The sequence below is a fragment of the Rhododendron vialii genome, chromosome 1a (genome assembly GCF_030253575.1).
Source record: "Rhododendron vialii isolate Sample 1 chromosome 1a, ASM3025357v1".
NCBI lineage: Eukaryota > Viridiplantae > Streptophyta > Magnoliopsida > Ericales > Ericaceae > Rhododendron > Rhododendron vialii.
This window is the reverse complement of record NC_080557.1, coordinates 18,964,937-18,983,883: the sequence shown is the minus strand read 5'-3', so window position 1 is coordinate 18,983,883 and position 18,947 is coordinate 18,964,937. Positions and strand designations below refer to the sequence as shown.

General features: G+C 37.9%; 1 protein-coding gene and 1 long non-coding RNA gene across 2 annotated transcripts; one reads left to right on the top strand and one right to left on the bottom strand.

Moving 5' to 3' along the window:
* Positions 1-87: 87 nt before the first annotated feature.
* Positions 88-2,266, top strand: LOC131325753 (late embryogenesis abundant protein 6-like). The gene is made up of 2 exons (XM_058358183.1): positions 88-379; positions 1,235-2,266. The coding sequence occupies exons 1-2, from the start codon at positions 194-196 to the stop codon at positions 1,577-1,579; spliced, it is 531 nt and encodes a 176-aa protein (XP_058214166.1). The 5' UTR covers positions 88-193; the 3' UTR covers positions 1,580-2,266.
* A 12,113-nt stretch (positions 2,267-14,379) lies between these two features.
* LOC131335212 (uncharacterized) lies at positions 14,380-15,678 on the bottom strand. The gene is made up of 3 exons (XR_009202462.1): positions 15,049-15,678; positions 14,721-14,897; positions 14,380-14,631 (listed from the first exon to the last, which is right to left on the bottom strand). It is a non-coding gene; the product is annotated as an uncharacterized LOC131335212 (long non-coding RNA).
* Between the last annotated feature and the right edge of the window lie 3,269 nt (positions 15,679-18,947).

Here is an 18,947-nt window from a genome sequence, read left to right as displayed (position 1 = left end):
ACTAGCTAGTTTGAGAAACAAATACTAATTCAAATCAAAACATTCCTTCAAATGAGCAGTGAACGTCATGACCCGTACGTGTCGCACCCCTTAGCCATGACACAAAAGAGAGAGATCTAAATTTCAGGCAACAAAAGGTTGGTGCTGATGATTCAAGTGGATCACTATTCTATATATAGGTATACACACGTACATGGTAATTGTGCCTGAGGAACTATATATATTTGGTTTCTACTATAACATACTACATTGCAGATCAGAGAGAGAGAGAGAGAGAGAGAGAGAGAGAGAGAGGAAAAGCATGCAGACTGTGAAGGAAAAGCTAAGTGACATGAAGGAAATGCGCAAGGTGAAGGCCGAAGCCAAGGCAGAAGAGCAGGTGAGATTGACATCCATAATTAATTGATGACATTCATTATTTAGTCAGTTAATTAGCACCGTGTAAACACAATTTTTTATTTGTTGGTCTCATTTAGCAATTTCACTGTCCGGAAAAGAATAGTTAATTATGTTTAGAATAAGGGGTACGTAAATGTCTATGAAGTATTGACACTTTTATAGGCTAGTGCATCTAGTGTGTAAAGACACGGGGACACACGGGAGACACAGCAAAATACCCATGAGACACACCATGTGGCGTGTAAGGGGTAAATATTTATGAAGTACCGACTCTCTTAAAGGTCGGCGTGTCCAATACAGAGACACGGGGACATGCGGGGGCATGACAAAACTTTAGTTAATTTTTTAGAGGGACACGTATGGGAACAAGATAGGGGTTAAATATGTAATTTTTAAAATTTTTTGTTGAGTGAATGTGTAATTCTTCCAATACTCGGGGTTATAAGTGTAATTTTTCGAATTAGATGCTGTGAAAACAAATCAGGACTCAATTTGGAAGCAGATCACGTGCATCGTTCAAATGACATGTTACTTGTATTCCTTTTCCGCCTATTTGTATTAATTCGAAACTTATGGATGATGCTAGAGGGATATCCTACTCCGTAACTTCGTATTCGTAGTGACAATTCTTTTTCACCAGAAAAAAATAGTATGCACAATAGTTTTATGTTGCTTTCAATATGAGCTCACGATGCATATAATTAACAATATCTGGATCTCATAACGTCAAAATTCAACCATATTTTCAGAAAATATTATTTACAATTTTTTTAATTTCCTATGTCATTGACATTATACGGTTGAGCTTAAACAAAATTGACAAAATAATCCACAGGCTGAGAGGGAGTTGGCTAAAGCCAGAGCAGACATAGCTCATGAGGTTAGGCTGGCGAGAGAGGCCGAGGGTTCAATGGAGCTCCATGTGGCAAAAGCTGGCAAGAAAGCTGAACGAGAGATAGCAAAGCACACAGCCAATCACAATCAGCCACCTCACTCTGTAGGCCACCAAAATGATTGTCCGGCCGGCACAAATGATCCCCATGGTCAGGTTTGCCCAAATAACCCTGCGGGGTCCTCGACCGCCGCCACGGGATTAAAGAATACTACCAACGCAGCTGGGGCTCCTCCAAAGAACAACCAGCTTCTTCCCCCAGATTTCAACATTTTCACTTCTAAATAAGCAAATAAGTAAATTTAATCAATACCCATGTAGTTTGGTTGGTCCAGCGTAAAGTTTATTATTTGAGTTTAAATTCTTTTCATCTGGGGTGGAAACCTTAGGTTTTCCACCACTATTCGTTATGGGCTCCACCTTGCATGTTTTGTTCTAATTTGAACCGTTTATCTTGTAGGACTTGTAGAGTACATTCATGCAAAAAATCAGCTTGATTGTATATCAAAAATTAAATTTTGATTCATAAAATGGACGGTCATGGACAGTTTAACTTCAAAATCTATGACTGTCCATTTTGTAAACTAAAATTTAATTTAATTTAATTTTTGATATATCTATCGATATCGGATCAAATTGATTTTTTACACGACTATACTACTTTGCGGATCCCACAAGATGAACGATTCAGATTTAAAAAAAAAATCAATTGAGGCCAACAGGCGGTGGTGGAAACAATGGGATTTTCACCTCTGGCGAAAAGAACTTAACCTCTTATTGTTTATTGGTGAATAAACAAATAAATAAGCATAGTAAATTAAAGGGACTCTTGGTATTTGTCGTCAAAAGAATAACTTTTTGGTAGTAGTTGTACGTTTTTTCTAATTTTTCTAGATTAATGGGATCAATTTATTCTGAAAATAGCTCGTTGTTTCTACTATGTCCCCTCTTTGCTCCTCGGTCATTTATTTAGAAAATGCACAGGACATAGGAGGGAGTTTTGGTGGCTGGGATCACGTCGTATTTGGAAATATCTATAACCTGGTGTAAATAATTTAATCTCGACGTGGTTAATTACTTAATTCGTGATCTTTGTATTGGTATTAATTTGTATGTTGTTACTTTCAAAGATGCACGGTAGCAGATGCATAAACCTAATACTGTGTTTGGTTTGGTTTTTGAAAAAAATTTTGAAAAATAATAGAGGTAATAAGTGGAGAGAAATAGAGTGAGAAATGCTGGAAATAGAAAAAATTTAGGAAGAATTTTTTGAAAAATTCTTTTTGAAAACTAAAGAGAATAGTTTTTATTTTTCTAAGCAATGACATCCTATGACGTACAGTAGCAACTTGCAATGCAGTACCTATGGACCTGAATTCGATTATAAATTACGGTAAATCTGTCCACACAGATAATCTGTGCACATATTTTGTTGTGGAACCCACCATGGATCTCACACAAACGATTCGAGCCGTTTATTAAATGTAAAACATTTTTTCAAGGGTTTTCGTAAAAAATCAGCTCAATCTAATACCTATAAGTACTTGATCTAATCATCTAATTTTTTATTACCCGAAAATCTGAATGAAAATTTAGATTATTGGATCGAGCATTTATAAGTATTAGATTGAGCTTATTTTTTATCGGAACTCTTGAAAAAATATTTTACATCTAATGAACGGTTCGGATCATTTGTGTGGGACTCGTTGTGGGCCCCACAACAAAATCTATACACAATTTATGCACAAATGTATGTGTGGTTAGCAGGGTTCTATAAATTATTTTGTTAGTCAAAAATTCTAAGAGCATAGACGATTTGCAGAGAACCACGCAGAGAAAAACGCGTTTGGCCCCATTTCGGGTCCCGAAAAAATCTAGAAAAATATCCATAAATTTTTGAATATTATTTTATGGGGTCCTGAAAAAAAATCAACTCCAGTGGATATCGGTAAGTATTACTTTTGGATTCGTAGGGTCGGGACCCGAAATGGGGCCAAACTCGTTTTTCTCTGCGTGGTTCTCTGCAAATCGTCTCTGCGGATAGCAGGGTTGTTTGTTAATTATGTAAGTTGTCGCTGAATTGTGTGTTTGGATATAAGTCATAGAAAAAATTGCGGAGAAACATAAATTAAAATTTAGTCTTGGCTAGGTTCACGGGGAATAGCTTCCATTATTGGAGTATGTACATGACTTTTTACTATCCGCAGAAGAAAATTTTATTAAAAATTCAAGAGCTAGAAACAGAAAAATGGACTTCGGGTTGATGCTGTGCACTTCCGAGCTGTTGGATCGTGCATCCGACGGCTCGGATCTCATCTTGGCAATCAACGATTGAGAGCCGTTCTTTGTCGATATGAGATCCAAGCCATCGAGTGCATGATCCGACGGCTTGGAGGTGCGCAATATGGTACTGCGCACACCACTGCATAATACCATCCCCAATTCCAGAAAAGGAAAAGAGAAAACATCCAACCAAATATTGGATGGACAAAACACCAAGAGCAAAGAATCACAAAGATGATTCTCCAATCCCCACTGGGAGAATAAATTGATGGTGAGAAAGTAAGAGATAAGAGAGGGGAGTCTTTCTCATCAAATCTTTATCATTTTTTGTGAGATTGGATGAGAAAGAGGAAGGGCCAATCAAAACATTTATTTCTTTCACATTTTTTGTACTTTTCTCTCAAATTTTTATCAAAATATTTAATCCAAACAAGAAATTTCACAAGAAATCGTAACCCTTTCCTTTCTTTTCTCGAGAAATCATGACTATTTCTTATCAAAATATTTAATCCGAACGAGAAAAATTTCATTCTTAAATTAGTGAAAAACCTTAATAGCAATATTCAAGAATTCCAAAAACACAGCCCCTAATTCCTAATTTCATATGCAAGCACATGCAATAGTCACTAAAATTAAAAAATCCATGCCGATCAAAAAAATAAAAAATAAAATCCACACTTTGCAAGGCAAGGGAAAAAATTATTGGGAGGCCTGGCCCCACCCAGCCACAATGTACCTCCACCCATGATCGGCTTCATCCTTGCACATTGTTACGCCTTCGATTTTCAACATAAATAATAATTATTTTTGATAAATAAAGTCCTAATTGTTATACAAAATATTACCCAAATAACCTTTCTTTTCCTTGTTTTAAATTTAAATATTACATTTCTGGCTTGAAAGCCCCAAGTTACCAGAACGCCATTGTCTGAGGAATAACAATATTACTATTTACAATAATTAATTAACTTTCCATGTGCTCCTTCAAATTTTATGTTGTGAAGTCCCTCTTGAATACCTTTTTAATGATATGTTCAATCAAGCACGTCAAGTACGCCATGTCAATTCCTTGATTTGTACTTGAAAATGATAGAGTTGAGCATACACGCGCCCAGCAGAGAAATCTATACTCAAGCTATATGAAAATACGATGAAGTATGCACAAAGATTGAAAGAATTTCGGTAAGTCAACATGAGAAACATGGGTTTATCATAACAGAAGGTAGACTACGGCCAAAGGGTTCCAAACATCTTATAAAGCATTTCTAACAGTTCACATGTCATATAGAAGCATTAATAAACTCACATCAATCAAAACGTACCCACAATAGGTTCGCAACCATTTCGATACTTCTCATAATCTCAACACTCTGCATTTTTACCCCTTACGTTACAGTCAACATCACCCATTATTTGATTCTCTGCATTGCCACCCCTTGCATTGCAGTCACTTCCTCATTCCAATTCTCAATTATAACCACTCGAATCCTAACAATCATACAACTCCATCAACAAACACTTCTCTAATCTCACGTCACAATAAAACACGTCAATCAAACCGACTTACAGGTCAAACACGTGTTGACAATTACATTTCAATGTATTCCAAACGATCAATCCATAGCGCACCAACCCATAGCAACTCTATGACATACGACCCGCTAGTATCGATACTTAGAACTCATGAAATGAGAACCAAAGGAATTTAGAAAGATTGACAAAGGAATTTAGAAAGATTGACAAGACGAATCACGAGGACACGAATTACTATGCTACCTTTTGAATCTCTAGTCAGTCTCACATGTAATACCCCTAACCTTTAATTATGCTTGGAGTTTAATTATGCGTTATGTTTGGGGTTAATTATGTGAGATAGGAACATGTTTTACTTGTTAAATGAATTAGGAGCACAAGATAGGCCATGCAACCAAACACATATGATAACTTTTCCTTACAAAACAAAATAAAGAAGTTCTACGATAATTCCCTTCTTGTTTATATCCCCACCGTTTAGAGAGAGAGAGACAGAGAGAGACAGAGAGGGCAAAAGAGAGAGTCGACTGAAAGAAGAAGAAGAAGAAGGGGAAAATTAGGGGAAAATCTTGTTGGCTTTGATTGAAGACTTAATTTGGTAATACATGTTTCTTTTACTTGATTCCATGATTTGTATGTTAAATTTCATATCTTAGGGACTGAATTCATGTTCTAAATGGTTGATTTAAGTTGAATTTGAGTTTTAGGGTTGAATTCTTAAGGAATTCAAGAACCTAACTTGAAATCTCTTGGATTGAGTGTTTAAAACCTGTTTTGATGCATGGATTCGATGTTCTTGGAGTAGCTCTTTTATATCTATGAGTTCAAGCATGATTAGTGAAGTTTTGGTGATGAATTTTATTGGATTTGAGTAGTAGAATTTCGTGTATGTTGCATATGTACATAGCAGTTTTCTGACAGCAAACTAGGTCTCCGTTTTTAGGTGATTTCTCATTCCTAGACTTCGAATTAGGTATTGGTTCCTTCACAAGTTAGAAAGTAGACTTAAAGCTTGTTCTTTTGCCACTGAAATCGCTCGAAACCGTTGAGAATTCAATTTATAGTGATTTTCCGAAGTCTGGGTTGAAACCAGGAAATCTGTTTCCTGACAGATTCGCGAACCAACTGTATTTACTCATTTTTCCATCCTTTAGGTTTGAATCTGACTTGGGTTCCTTCACGACTTTTGTAGTACATCCTGTTACGCAACTTTCGACACTAGAATCACTAAAAACGTTAAAAGCACAATTTATGGTGATGTTTCAAAGTTGGACTGTCCTATGAAGCTTCCTGCTGAAAAATAATCATTGGTTTGCTTTCTTGAGATGAATCTAGTTGGAGAGTTGATCTCTAATGTTTTTCTATGAATACAATTGTGAGCTAGTTATCTTTGTGTCTTGATCTTGCCCTTTTTGAGTTTCAATTGAATTAGTTATGATTTATTTGGATTGAATTGAACTTAAACACTTTTAGGGCATTGTATTGAGCATAAATAGAATCATTGAGTATTGTCTAAACATGTTTCCATTTGATTGAATGTTCTAGGAAGTTCGAGTCATCACGTGGATCGAGGTGAGTGATTTAATACCTAAATTACATGGTTTTGAACTTGTTTTCCTTAGCGAGTTTATTTGAACAAGTTTTATAAATTGTGTACTCCATGGATACCAATGGAAGGTGGACCTATTTGTGAAATATTTGTGAATCTATTTAATGGCATTCCCAACGTCCGGTCTTGCTAGGGGACGGCTTAATGGCTAGTAAGGGTGTTTGAGGTTGGTGTGTGTTTTGGGATAATGCGTAGACGTCTGGCTTATCCACTACCTGGGACGCCCGGTAGCTTTTGAATTTTGAATAGCGGAATGTGCATTATATTTGGCTTATGGTTAAATTATTTTGCATTGTCCATGGAAGGCATGTGAGTTAAGTATTAATCATTCACACGAGCTGTGGCTTATGGATTTTCTTTTCCACCTTTCAGGAAGCAATGCGTAGGATGGCGTGGTGTTTTCTTTTGGGATGTGTTGTATTTTTTTTTGGGAAACTTGTAGGAAGGAAGTTATGCTTGTAGACACTTAGCTTTGTGCATGGTTGGTTAGCTTTTGAGTTTGTAAGTAAGCACAGCTCTGAGAGGTTTACCTTTTGGTTTGTAAAACTTATGTAAGACCTTGGTTTGTTATCAAAAAAAGTTGACTTTTGCTTCCGCTGATATGTTTTAGTCCCTTTTGATTATCACTTGTTTAGGTGATATTTGATTTGTGATTTGGCCTTAGTGAGAAATCACTGGCATTTGTCATGATTAAGACCTCAAGGGGCGGGTCAGGGTCGTGACATCACATCAACCAATCATACTCACTACAATGCCTCGTATAGCCTACGGTACTCCTAAACAACCTTACGATACATCTTCCGTTAACAACGATACTAAGCTTACGTTTAACGAGTATCTAGGGAATGAGAACGATCAATAAGTCATTGGAGGACGAGCAGCCGAACTTAGAGATGGTTTAAAGATACTTAAGAAGTGTTAGAAGTCATCGGAAGTCAAAAAATACCTTTAACAACAATTGTATTTTCCATTATAGCATGGCAATCAACGGCAATTAATTTCTCTTACCCGATCAACGGCAATTAAATTTTCTTACCCGATTTGTACAATGTCATTATAGCATGTCTTTATAATGCCCAATCGACGGCAAAATTCTTCCCGTATAAAACAGAGAAATTATATATGTTCACCCAATGAAGTCTAAATAGTCCATAAATGAATATACGCTACTTTAACGTATAGGAGTGATTCGTGTAAAGGGACTCGTTTCGTTTGGAGTGATTCGTGTGAGGCAGCTTTTGAGGAGTTAAAGAAGCGATTGACTACCGCACCGGTTTTGATTGTGTCTGAATGTGGAGTTGGCTAGTCCGTATATTGTGATGCGTCTAAGGAGGGATTGGGGTGCGTGTTGATGCAAGCGGGACGAGTAGTAGCGTATGGGTCGCGACAGTTGAAAACTCACAAGCGGAATTACCCTACACATGATCTAGAACCAGCGGCCGTCGTTTTTTCTTTGAAAAGTTGGTGCCATTATTTGTATGGTAAAAAATTTGAAGTCTTTACCGATCACAAAAGTTTGAAATATTTGTTTTCTCAAAAAGAGCTTAACCTTCGACAACGCCGTTGGATGGAGCATTTGGAGGACTACGATTTCGAATTGCAATACCACCTGGGGAAAGCGAACGTCATGGCGGATGCGTTGAGTAGAAAACCGACACACCTTGCGAGTTTAGCTATCTACGAGTGGAAAATGATGAATGATTTGGGCTTTTGTGCTTCGCATTTCGAGGAAGTTCGGGAAGGGGTTACGCTATGCAACTTGACCGTGCGATCGACCTTATCAACTCGAGTGATTGAGGCTCAACAACATGATGAAGAAGCGGAGGAACTTCGTACAAAATTCCTTAGTGGAAACGCTCAAGAGGGGTGGATGATACACGCCAATCAAAGCTTACGCTATCAAGGAAAGTTGTTCGTACCCCTTTCGTGTCGGGAAGAAATCTTGCAAGAGTTTCACCGTTCTCCATTAGCCATTCATCCGGGGGGGACGAAATGTATCATGATTTACGTAGGCAATTTTGGTGGTCCGGAATGAAAAGGGACGTTGTGACTTTCGTATCCAAGTGCCTTACGTGTCAACAAGTGAAAGCCGAACATCAATGACCCGTGGGGGAGTTACAACCATTGCCTGTAGCCGAGTGGAAATGGGAGAACGTGACCATGGATTTCGTTACGGGATTACCGAGATCACCGAGGGGGCATGATGCCATTTGAGTAATCGTGGACCGTTTAACTAAATCCGCTCATTTCTTGCCTATCAAGTAACTGATTCCGTGGATATGCTTAGCCGTTTGTATATTCGGGAGATTATCCGACTTCATGGGATTCCCATATCTATCGTGTCCGATCGAGATCCGAGGTTTACTGCACGTTTTTGGCAGAGTTTGCAAGCCACATTGGGCACCAATCTTTTGTTTAATACCGCGTATCATCCTCAAACCGATGGGCAATCCGAGAGAACGATTCAGATTTTGGAAGACATGCTTCGGGCTTGTGTATTGGATTTCCGAGGTAGTTGGGAGGATCACTTACCGCTAGTCGAATTCGCGTATAACAATAGCTATTAATCTAGTATTGAGATGGCACCGTATGAGGCTTTATATGGGAAACCGTGTCGATCGCCTGTGTGTTGGACCGAATTGAGAGAGTGATAAGTGCGTAAATGTGCCCATTTACGCCCCTTAATTTACTCTTGTTATGTCTATTTATTATATTATTTGGAGTTTGATACTTGTTTTTCTCGTTGCAGAGCTTGCGAAGCAATTAAATGGCACACCGAGTTGAATTGGAAAATTAGTCAAAAAAATATTGATAAAAGTCTATGTTGCAGCCGTCCAATTAATCCCTTTCCGGAAAACAATTAATCATGCTAGTATTCTCTACTGGGCTGTTAAATGGCTTTGACGAGTATGGTTCGAGCGGCAACACTGGGCCCAATTATAGTCTTGGGAGCTCGAGTAATTGCACGGAGGCCCTTCGTAGGTTTTTCTGCATGTACTGTTACAAAATATGGGAGCAGCCGCGACATGGGGAGATCCTTTGCCCACGCAGAAACAAAACAACGGGGGCTGCCATCATATCTAATTTTTCCCAAGGCAAAACCGAGAACGGTGGCTGCCATCTGGATCATATTTTCCCACGGCAGAAAAGAGAGAACGGGATGCGATTAGAAGAGCTGATCCCATGCAGAAACAGAGAACGGGCAGCCATCACCACGCCTTGCGGATCACGGCCAAACCAGCAGCAGCTTTGGGTTTTATTCATATGTTATTCATTCGAAAGCTTTTAGTTTGTTATTCAATGGAGCTTTATTCTTGCCTGGTTATTTGTTCCAACTCCATGAGTGGCTAAACTTCTTGACTAGGGTAATGAGGAGGTCTCTCCAAGTAGCGTAATTGTTGGATTTCTAGGGTTTTATATTCAACTTGATTGTGTGACTTGATCAATTCATAACTTTTTATGAAGTTTTGTATTTTTCCAATATTCGAATGTGTTTGTATCTATGGTTTCAAGCACAGTCATGCAATGATTTTGAATGTTTCGAGATAGGCTTTGAGATAGATTATACGACGTGAGACGGATCGTGCCGTGGTTAAATCCAGTGAGACGATCCGTGCCGTGTTGAGATAGCTTATACGAAGTGCGAATTTTGATTATCTTTTTGGGAATTATCGATAGGAATTGCAACCCTACGGTAATCTGGTTGAATGTTGAATATGAACCCTAGGTTTCGAAACAATTGCGTTATAGAGGGAGACTGAATCAGAAACCTTAGTCCCTTCTCTAGTCAGTTTACAACTCCTTTAATTTGCATTCTAGTTTAATTTTAGTTTAATCAAATCCAAAGCAAAATCCAACTTCCTTTTAGTTTCAGAATTAAATTAGAAATCAATTGAACGTATTGCAACTTAGCTTTTTACTCTCCGTGGACGATCTCAGACTTAACTGCTATTCTTCGGGATAATTGTTAATTCCCTGTTTTATAAATTATATTTTTGGTACGAAAATGACAGACCAGAGAGGCTACTTTAGTGGGGCCGGATATGATTAAGGAGACCTCCGAGAGTATGAAAGCTATTCGCAAACGCCTTAAGGAAGCCCAAAAGAGAACAACCGAACAAGTTAAGGTAGTTCGCCAAAGATTGTTGACCGCTCAAAGTAGACAAAAGAACTATGCTGATCGTCGTCGTCGCCCATTGTCATTTGAAAAAGGGACCACGTATTCCTTAAAGTATCGCCTCGTAGGGGGTTGTCGCGTTTTGGGAAGAAAGGGAAGCTTTCGCCACGTTATATTGGGCCGTTGATATCATTGAGAAGATTGGGGAGGTCGCGTATCGTTTGGCCTTGCCACCGAAGCTATCGGGTGTACATGACGTGTTCCACGTGTCTATGTTGAGGAAATACAAACTGGATCCGTCGCATGTGCTAGAGTGGTCCGAACTTGAGTTGGAGGCCAACGTGTCTTACGGGGAAGAACCGATACGTATCCTAGATTCGCGTGATCAAGTTTTGAGGGGGGTAAGACGATACCGTTGGTGCGAGTCTTGTGGAGTAATCAAGGTAGAGAAGAGTCGACATGGGAAAGGGAGGATGAAGTTAGAGAGAAGTATCCGCATCTATTCCCGGAATGAACCAATGTGAGTGTTTAAGATTTAAGTATCATGATGATAGATTTGTTGCATAATATTGATGTCTATGATTGTTGCATGCATACATGATGTACATGTTAGCTGGTCTTGGCTTGAAAAATTTTGAGGACGAAATTCCTTTAAGGAGGGTGGAATGTAGAGACCCGTATTTAATTTAACTAGTTTTAATGTTTATAAATGAGGAAAATGAGAAAAGTAGTGTTTATGTGATTTGGGGCTAAAGTGAAGGAATTGATTATGGAGGGGTACAATGTGTAGTTTACATATATGTGAGTATATATAGGAGGGTGAGAGAGTAGGAGATCATTTTCTCCTCTCCATCTCTCACGCCTCTCTCTTGCTCTCTCTCCAAATTTCAATCAAAACCTACCAAAACAACCTTCAATCCTTCACCCTCTACGCGTATTGTGGCCCGTATATCACTGGTTTGAGCTCGAAAGAGTTGTATTTCGTTCGAATCAAGGTTTTTCGGAAGCTAGGGCTCGTAACTTCTTGGGTTTTGTGCTTCGACTTCGAGGTAAGGATTCTACCTCTCAATATATGTAATAATAGTGTTTTCCTTGCCTTGAATTGTGTGCATGATTGGTATAGTTGTTGTTGTGGTTGAAATCCTCAAAATTTGCTGTGAATCTGCTCGAAAGCCATCCGTATCGATACGGCCCTTGATCCGTATCGATACAACACTCTTTGGACTGCTTTGAAGCTCACCCGTATCGATACTTATTAAACTGGTATCGATATGGAGAGCTTAGTGACAGATTTTGCTGTTTTGCCCCAAACTCCATTGTTTTGACCCCCGATCATTTCTAACCTATTCTAAACATCACCAAACCACTCTATAACATTGTTAATCATATTCGTTGAGTTCATTGAGTGTGTCCTTTGCATTCCTTGTCCTTACTCGATTAATTTTGACGTCGACTAATACATAAACTTCGATTGAATTGAATTGAAATGACCCATTATGTGAGTACAAGATTCTCGGACACATATCGACACAACGAGAACATTCGGGGCCCATCGACGGGTGGGTGCCTGGCATGGGATATTGGGGTCCCATAATTAGCCCGGCAGGAGCTAATGCTCATATTGAACACTCAAGGCTTGACCTTCTAGGTGGGCGCTTGGCAGGGGGTATCGGGGTTCCATAATTAGCCCGGCAAGAGCTTCGGCTCATGACACACGACGCGAAATGACATTGGACACACAAAAAGTTGAAACGGTTAAAGGTTGAGGTGTATACCAAACTTCGTATCGAGTACGTGGGATTGTTAAGCCTTGGTTATTGTCTGTTATGCGGTCTAAATCCCGTTCTTGCCTTGTGATCATTCTTGCACTCCTCTTGCATATAATGTTTGAGTAGAATTTCCTACTGGGCTAGTGTAGCTCAAGCCTATTATCAATTTTAGGTACTAACACTGGGCAATAGCGTGCATGGTTGGAATGCTTGGAGGTGGAATTATTTTGAAAGCTAACGATTGAAGAGTTACTTAGGCATCTTTGTAAATCTCTTTTGAAGATGTATTTGTAACTTTATTTGTAAATCTTTTGACTATGGAATATTATAATATTTAGCTCTTGAATATTCAGTCCTTGTGTCAATTTGGGCCTCGGAGCCAAATGTGTAATATTTTGGGAATTCTACATTATTTTGGTTATCGTACGGATTATGGCGAGGCTTATTTATGGAAATATTGTATATTTATGTTGAAAATCAAGGGTGTGACAAAGGCAGCATAATTAACCTGTCTTAAATTGATCAAATTAAATGCTGTAACATTTAAGACCTGTACTTCAATATTAAACATCAAAGACCTGCACTTCTATTGTCAAAGAATATACCTCATAATTCAATGCAACAATGTAATCTGTGGTATTTTTTACCCTTCAGCATCTTTTATGTGTGCCCTGCTGCTGCTGTTTGCTGCTAGCTGTTTGCAGCAAGCAGGTATCCTACTGCTGTGCTATCAGTCACTTATAGTCTGTACTATCCAGAATATGCTGCTACTGCTATTCTAATATTGCTACTGCTGTTCTACTTGCTGTTACTGCTGCTGCTATTTGCTGCTCTCCGGATACTTATCCGCCGCTACCACTTACAGCCATGTCTTTGATAAATGCTTAGCTGCTGCTACTTTCCAACTGTGCACATTTCAGTTGCTGCTATAGTTCTATTAGTCCAGCTGCTGCTGCTATTTTGGTACTCAATTGTGAGATGATGTTTATTGCTGTTGACTGCTATATTGGTGGCAAATGGCTACTGTTTTGGTACTCAATTATGGCTACTGCTATAATGGCTAGCCTTACTTCTATCTTGGTTAGCTATGACTACGACAACTTAGCTACCATAAAAACTATAAAACAAGAGTAGGAACTAATGGAAAAAAGAGTACAAACCAGCATCAAAATCAGCTGAAACCAATATCAAAGCTGCAACAAAAACAGCAAGAAAACACACCCACAAACAGCATTAAAAACTCTCAAAAGATGCTATAAAAGCTTTAAACATACAACAACATATAACAACAAACAGTAACAGTAGGCACAACTACAAAAAACAACAAACCAAGATGAACCTAACATGCTTTATTCTTTTGAGAGAATGAAAAGAAAATCAGGAATAAAGTGGAGTATGGACATGGTGCACATACCTTGAATTGTTCACTAGTCTTTTCCTTCACAAAATCCTTCCAATCTTAGTGATTTAATGTTATCAGGCTGTAGCTTTACCCTTTCTTCTTCATTTGAAGCATTTCTTACTTTTCTGACTAATGTCGACTTTGAGGCTCTCCAATCTTCATTCATCCTCTAGAAAACCATTTCTCTATGCCATTCTTCATGAAGATTGAATCTTACCTAAAAATTTGAATGTAACTTACATGATTTTCTATAATTTTTACATCCAGAAGAGTAATAGTTTGTGAAAAAAGAGAGTTGAAATAATGACACTACATTTGGTTGGATGGAATTATGTAACTAACAGCATTATACTTGGGCACTATACCATACCTTAATGGATTGCCATAGGATTTTTGCCATTCCCGTAGGAAGCTTTTGCCAATCTGAAAGTGTATATGGTACAATCTCTCGAACTAGAGGTCCTAAGAAAGAAGACAACTTGATTGATCCATCACCGATTGGTTGATCATTCTCATCAAACTTAACTTCAATTCGACTACGTCCATCTATAGCAATTGTTTTCAGCTTGGTAGGGCCTCTTCTGCATTTGAGATTTTGTGACACTGTTGAAGGGATTGCAGGAGTTGCTGTAGAATTTTGCATTGGATATGATTGTACTTCAGAAATATTACATTAAAAGAGTACTAGGAAGAAATCTCATAACACTATTACTCACCCACACAGTCGACAACCGTATGTGGGTTGCAAAACATGTCAGTTTGTTCAGTAGGTGATGTGGGAAGCTGCTGAGCTTAGGTCGCTCCCTGGGGACTACCACCATCTTCTTGAGTTCTTTGTGATTTTTTCAAAAGCTGTGCACTAGAACAACCCTTCTTCTTTCTTGGACTTGTACCTTTCACTTGAAAACATAAAAGAAGCAATGCATGAATGAAAGAGAGCGGACAACATTGTAATGCTCACATAAATAATAGAAAGAACATGTATATGCAAAAACACGTAGAAGTAGATTAATCTATTAAAAAGTATACTACATCTTATAGAACACATTACCTGATTTGCTTGAGACCCCGAGGGATCATCATTGTCACTATCAGAAGTCACCCTTCCTTCACCATCACATGGTTCATATTCTGGATCATCATTGACTGCACACCCAATGTCATTTTCCTTATCATTACCTTTACCGTTACCACTTTGATTTAAACCAAAGTTACCAAACAATGAATTTGGCAAGTTGATTTCAGCAGCTTTCATTTTTAATAAGTTTTGTTCTATTTTTTTTTTGCCTTACCCTCTCATAGCCTACCAACTTCTTGGAAAAGTACCCCGGCTGGATATACATGGTACTGAATACATAAAAGAAAACAAATCAGCTTTGTTCAGTAATCTAGCAGGAATAACAAACTAAAGTTACAAATATCCACGTATACTATAAATAACAAATTAACATTACCAAGGCACGATGGCAAGATACGAATTAAAAAAAAAAAAAGACAAACCAAAATATCTTGAAAGGCGCCTTTAATACAATATAGCAAAAGTTCCAAAGCAAAAATATCATGGCAAGAGTTCCAAAAGTTCCAACATACCAAGTGCCTTTAATACAACATACCAAAAGTTCCAAAGAAAAACCAAAAGTTACAAAGGTGCGATGGCTACAAATCCTCAGTCAATGTACCCTCACAATTTCCTCTGATGTTAGTTATCCTTTCATCATCACTTTATCGTCCATATTAAGTGCTGAAACGTCTTGCGGCCTACAAGATGTATCCACGATTTTTTCGTACATTTCAAAGTCATAAAATCCCCTAGGAGGTGCCTTTAGTACAACATACCAATTCGAAGAATTAGTTTCCCTTGAATAAAAAACTTGTTTTGCTTGGGATGCAAGGATAAATGGCTCTTTGTCATATTGGGTCTGACCTTGGTGTAGGTTAACAAGTGTAAAACCATCTTCCATCCTAACACCATGGCCAATGTTTGCCCAATCACACTTGAACAATGGTAGTTGAAATGTGTAATTATCTAACAAAATTATATCTTTTTATCACCCCGTAGTATGAAACTACATCAACAACTTGTGCAATGTCCTTCACACTTGATCTACATAGAGTTGTCGCATCAATGAAAACACCACTATTTTGGGTTGATTTCTCAACTTTCTTTGTGTGGAACCGCTGCCCATTGATGATATAGCCCGTATAACTCAAGGCATGCTTTCTAGGACCATTCGCAAGCCATTGTAGTCTTTCCAATTCATTATTTGTGCATGGTTTTACCTGAATCTGTTCAAGTATACACAACCCAATTAACACTATATTGATTACAATATTAAACTTGATTATCCTCAAACAAAATAAGAGGTAACCTTTTCCTTCAACCATTTTGAAAAGTTGTCAGCTTGCTTCTTCAAATTTTTTTTTTTGGAAGACTGAGATTGGGATTTGATTTCTTTAACTCGTCCATATGAATCCTAATAGAAAATGAAATAAACAAGGGATTCACATGACTATAAAAACTTTTATTTGTGTAAGAAATTTTATGAATTATGCAACCAAAATTTCATCAAACTTACTCCAAATAAGGTTCCACTATGGCTGTATTGAATAACACATAACAATGTGCACTTTCTAAAACTTCATCAGTCAATGTGATGGATGTGGCAATTGATATTGGACGACATCGTTCTCAAAATCTTGATTGCGAGGTCCCTTATGGTTTGTTTCCACAAATTTCTTCATGTGCCGGCTGCAAAATGTCATGCACGCTTCTACGAGGTAGCGTTCTACTATACAACCTTCAGGTCGTGCATGATTTCCAACATTTCCTTTGAATATCTTCATATGTCTAATCATGAAGAGAATATATTGACATTATACAACCACAGATGTTGGAAAAGAATAGTAGATGATGATGCATCAAAAAAGCAAAAGGTGTTCACCTCTTAAAAAGGTACATCCAATGATAATGGATTGGCCCGCAAAGTCGTGCTTCTCGTCCTTAGTGAATTGTTTAGTAATCGTCCTTAGTGAATTGTTTAGAGAACCATGATATCAAAGAACGAAGGTGGAAAGTACCTCTCAAGCATGCATAAGGTTTCAACCACCTCATCCTCGAGGGATGTCATTTCTTCTCCATCAACTACTCTTTGACACAATCTATTGAAGAATGCGCAAAGGCGAAGTATCGCATTTCTCGGTCCCGTTGGTAGTAACCCCTTTAAGGCTACATGCAACAACTGAAGCATTAGCACATGGCAATCATGAGATTTGAGACCTGTGACCTTCAAATCGTCCATTGGTACGCAATTCCCAATATTTGAACTATACCCATCAGACACTTTTAAGTCAAATAACCTCTTGCAAAATATTTATTCTCATCTTTTGAAAGTGTATAGGAAGCTGGAGGAAGATATGTCCTAGACTCACAATCTTCTGGATGCAAGTCGTGCCTTATTTCCAAATGTTGCATATCCTTGCGATCATTTAAATCATCCTTGGATTTTCCATCGATACCCAACAACATGCCTGTTGGTCCAAATAGCAACCCAAGAGGGGGGGGGGGGGGGGGGTTGGTTGAATTGGGTATCTCAAATATAACGAGGAATTTAAAAACTAATTGACTAATTATTCAAGATATTCTACCACAACTCATTATTCAATAATATATCAATTTACTCATGCGATATAGCTATGCAAAACTGAAAGTAAAGAGAGTAAGGAAGAGAGAATCGAACGCAAGAATTTATAGTGGTTCGATCCGCAACTTCACGGCCTAGTCCACTCCCCAAGTGTCCAACTCAGGATTTGCTGCACTATCTCCAATAGTTACAATCCTTCTAGCTTTGCGGGTGCTAGACAACCTTTACAACGAGCAATCTATCCCCAATCGCTCCGACTAATTTTGACTCCGGTGCTAGTCACACCTAACCCAACTAGTTTTGACTCCGGTGCTAGTAACACCTAACCACCAAGTGATTTTCTCTCCAAAATCACTCACAAAAAGTAATCACTCACAAGAGTATGAATAAGGGTGTACAATCCCTTTCACAATGAAAATCAAAATAAGAACTCTCTCACACACAAGTGTATAGATATCAAGATGAAGAGTTGAGTTGATTGACTGATTTGCAAGTGATAGCTCACGACAATTTTTCTTCAAGAGTTCTCTCCCTCTCGTGTCTTCCTTCTTTTCTTGTATTTATCCTTCAAGAACCAAAATAGCCGATGGAAAAACTTGATTTCTTTCCTCCTAATTTATCTCCACCATTAATTCTTCCATCCAAATTCCAACTAGCCGTTAGGAACAATTTAGGTAGTCATCATACCTTTAAGGCAGACAATGATTTCTTCCACTTGACTTGTTTGCTTCTTCAATCTAGAAATCAATCTTCCACTTACTTAGCCCATCAACTAGCCGTTAGAGATAATGAAGCTCCCAAATAATCTTCAATCTTCCTCCTTGATTAGCATTTGCTTTCTACAAAATCTCTTGTAGCCAATTAAAAATTAGGAGAAGACTTGTCCTTAATCTTCTTCCTTTTAATTCAAAACTTGACCATTGAAGATAGGAATATTGGTATAGAATTTTCCCATGTTTACTTCAACCAAATTCTACAAAATAAACATGGATTCAATTGAATACCAAATATCACAATATTAATTATATTTCTTTTCAATAAAAATATATTTTGTTATCATCAAAATCAATAAGGTATTCCATAAAAATCTTTGGGCTAACAATGCCAATAATGCTCTCAATAATATTTTTAATGATATGCATGACATCTAAATTTTGACGTACTGGCAATTCCTACATAGAATAGTAGAGAAACAATCATAAACTACACTAGGAGCAATATATATATATATATATAATTGTAAGATGTAGATTGATCAAAATGTTGGTTGATAACACTTACCTCCCAATATGATAAATCAAA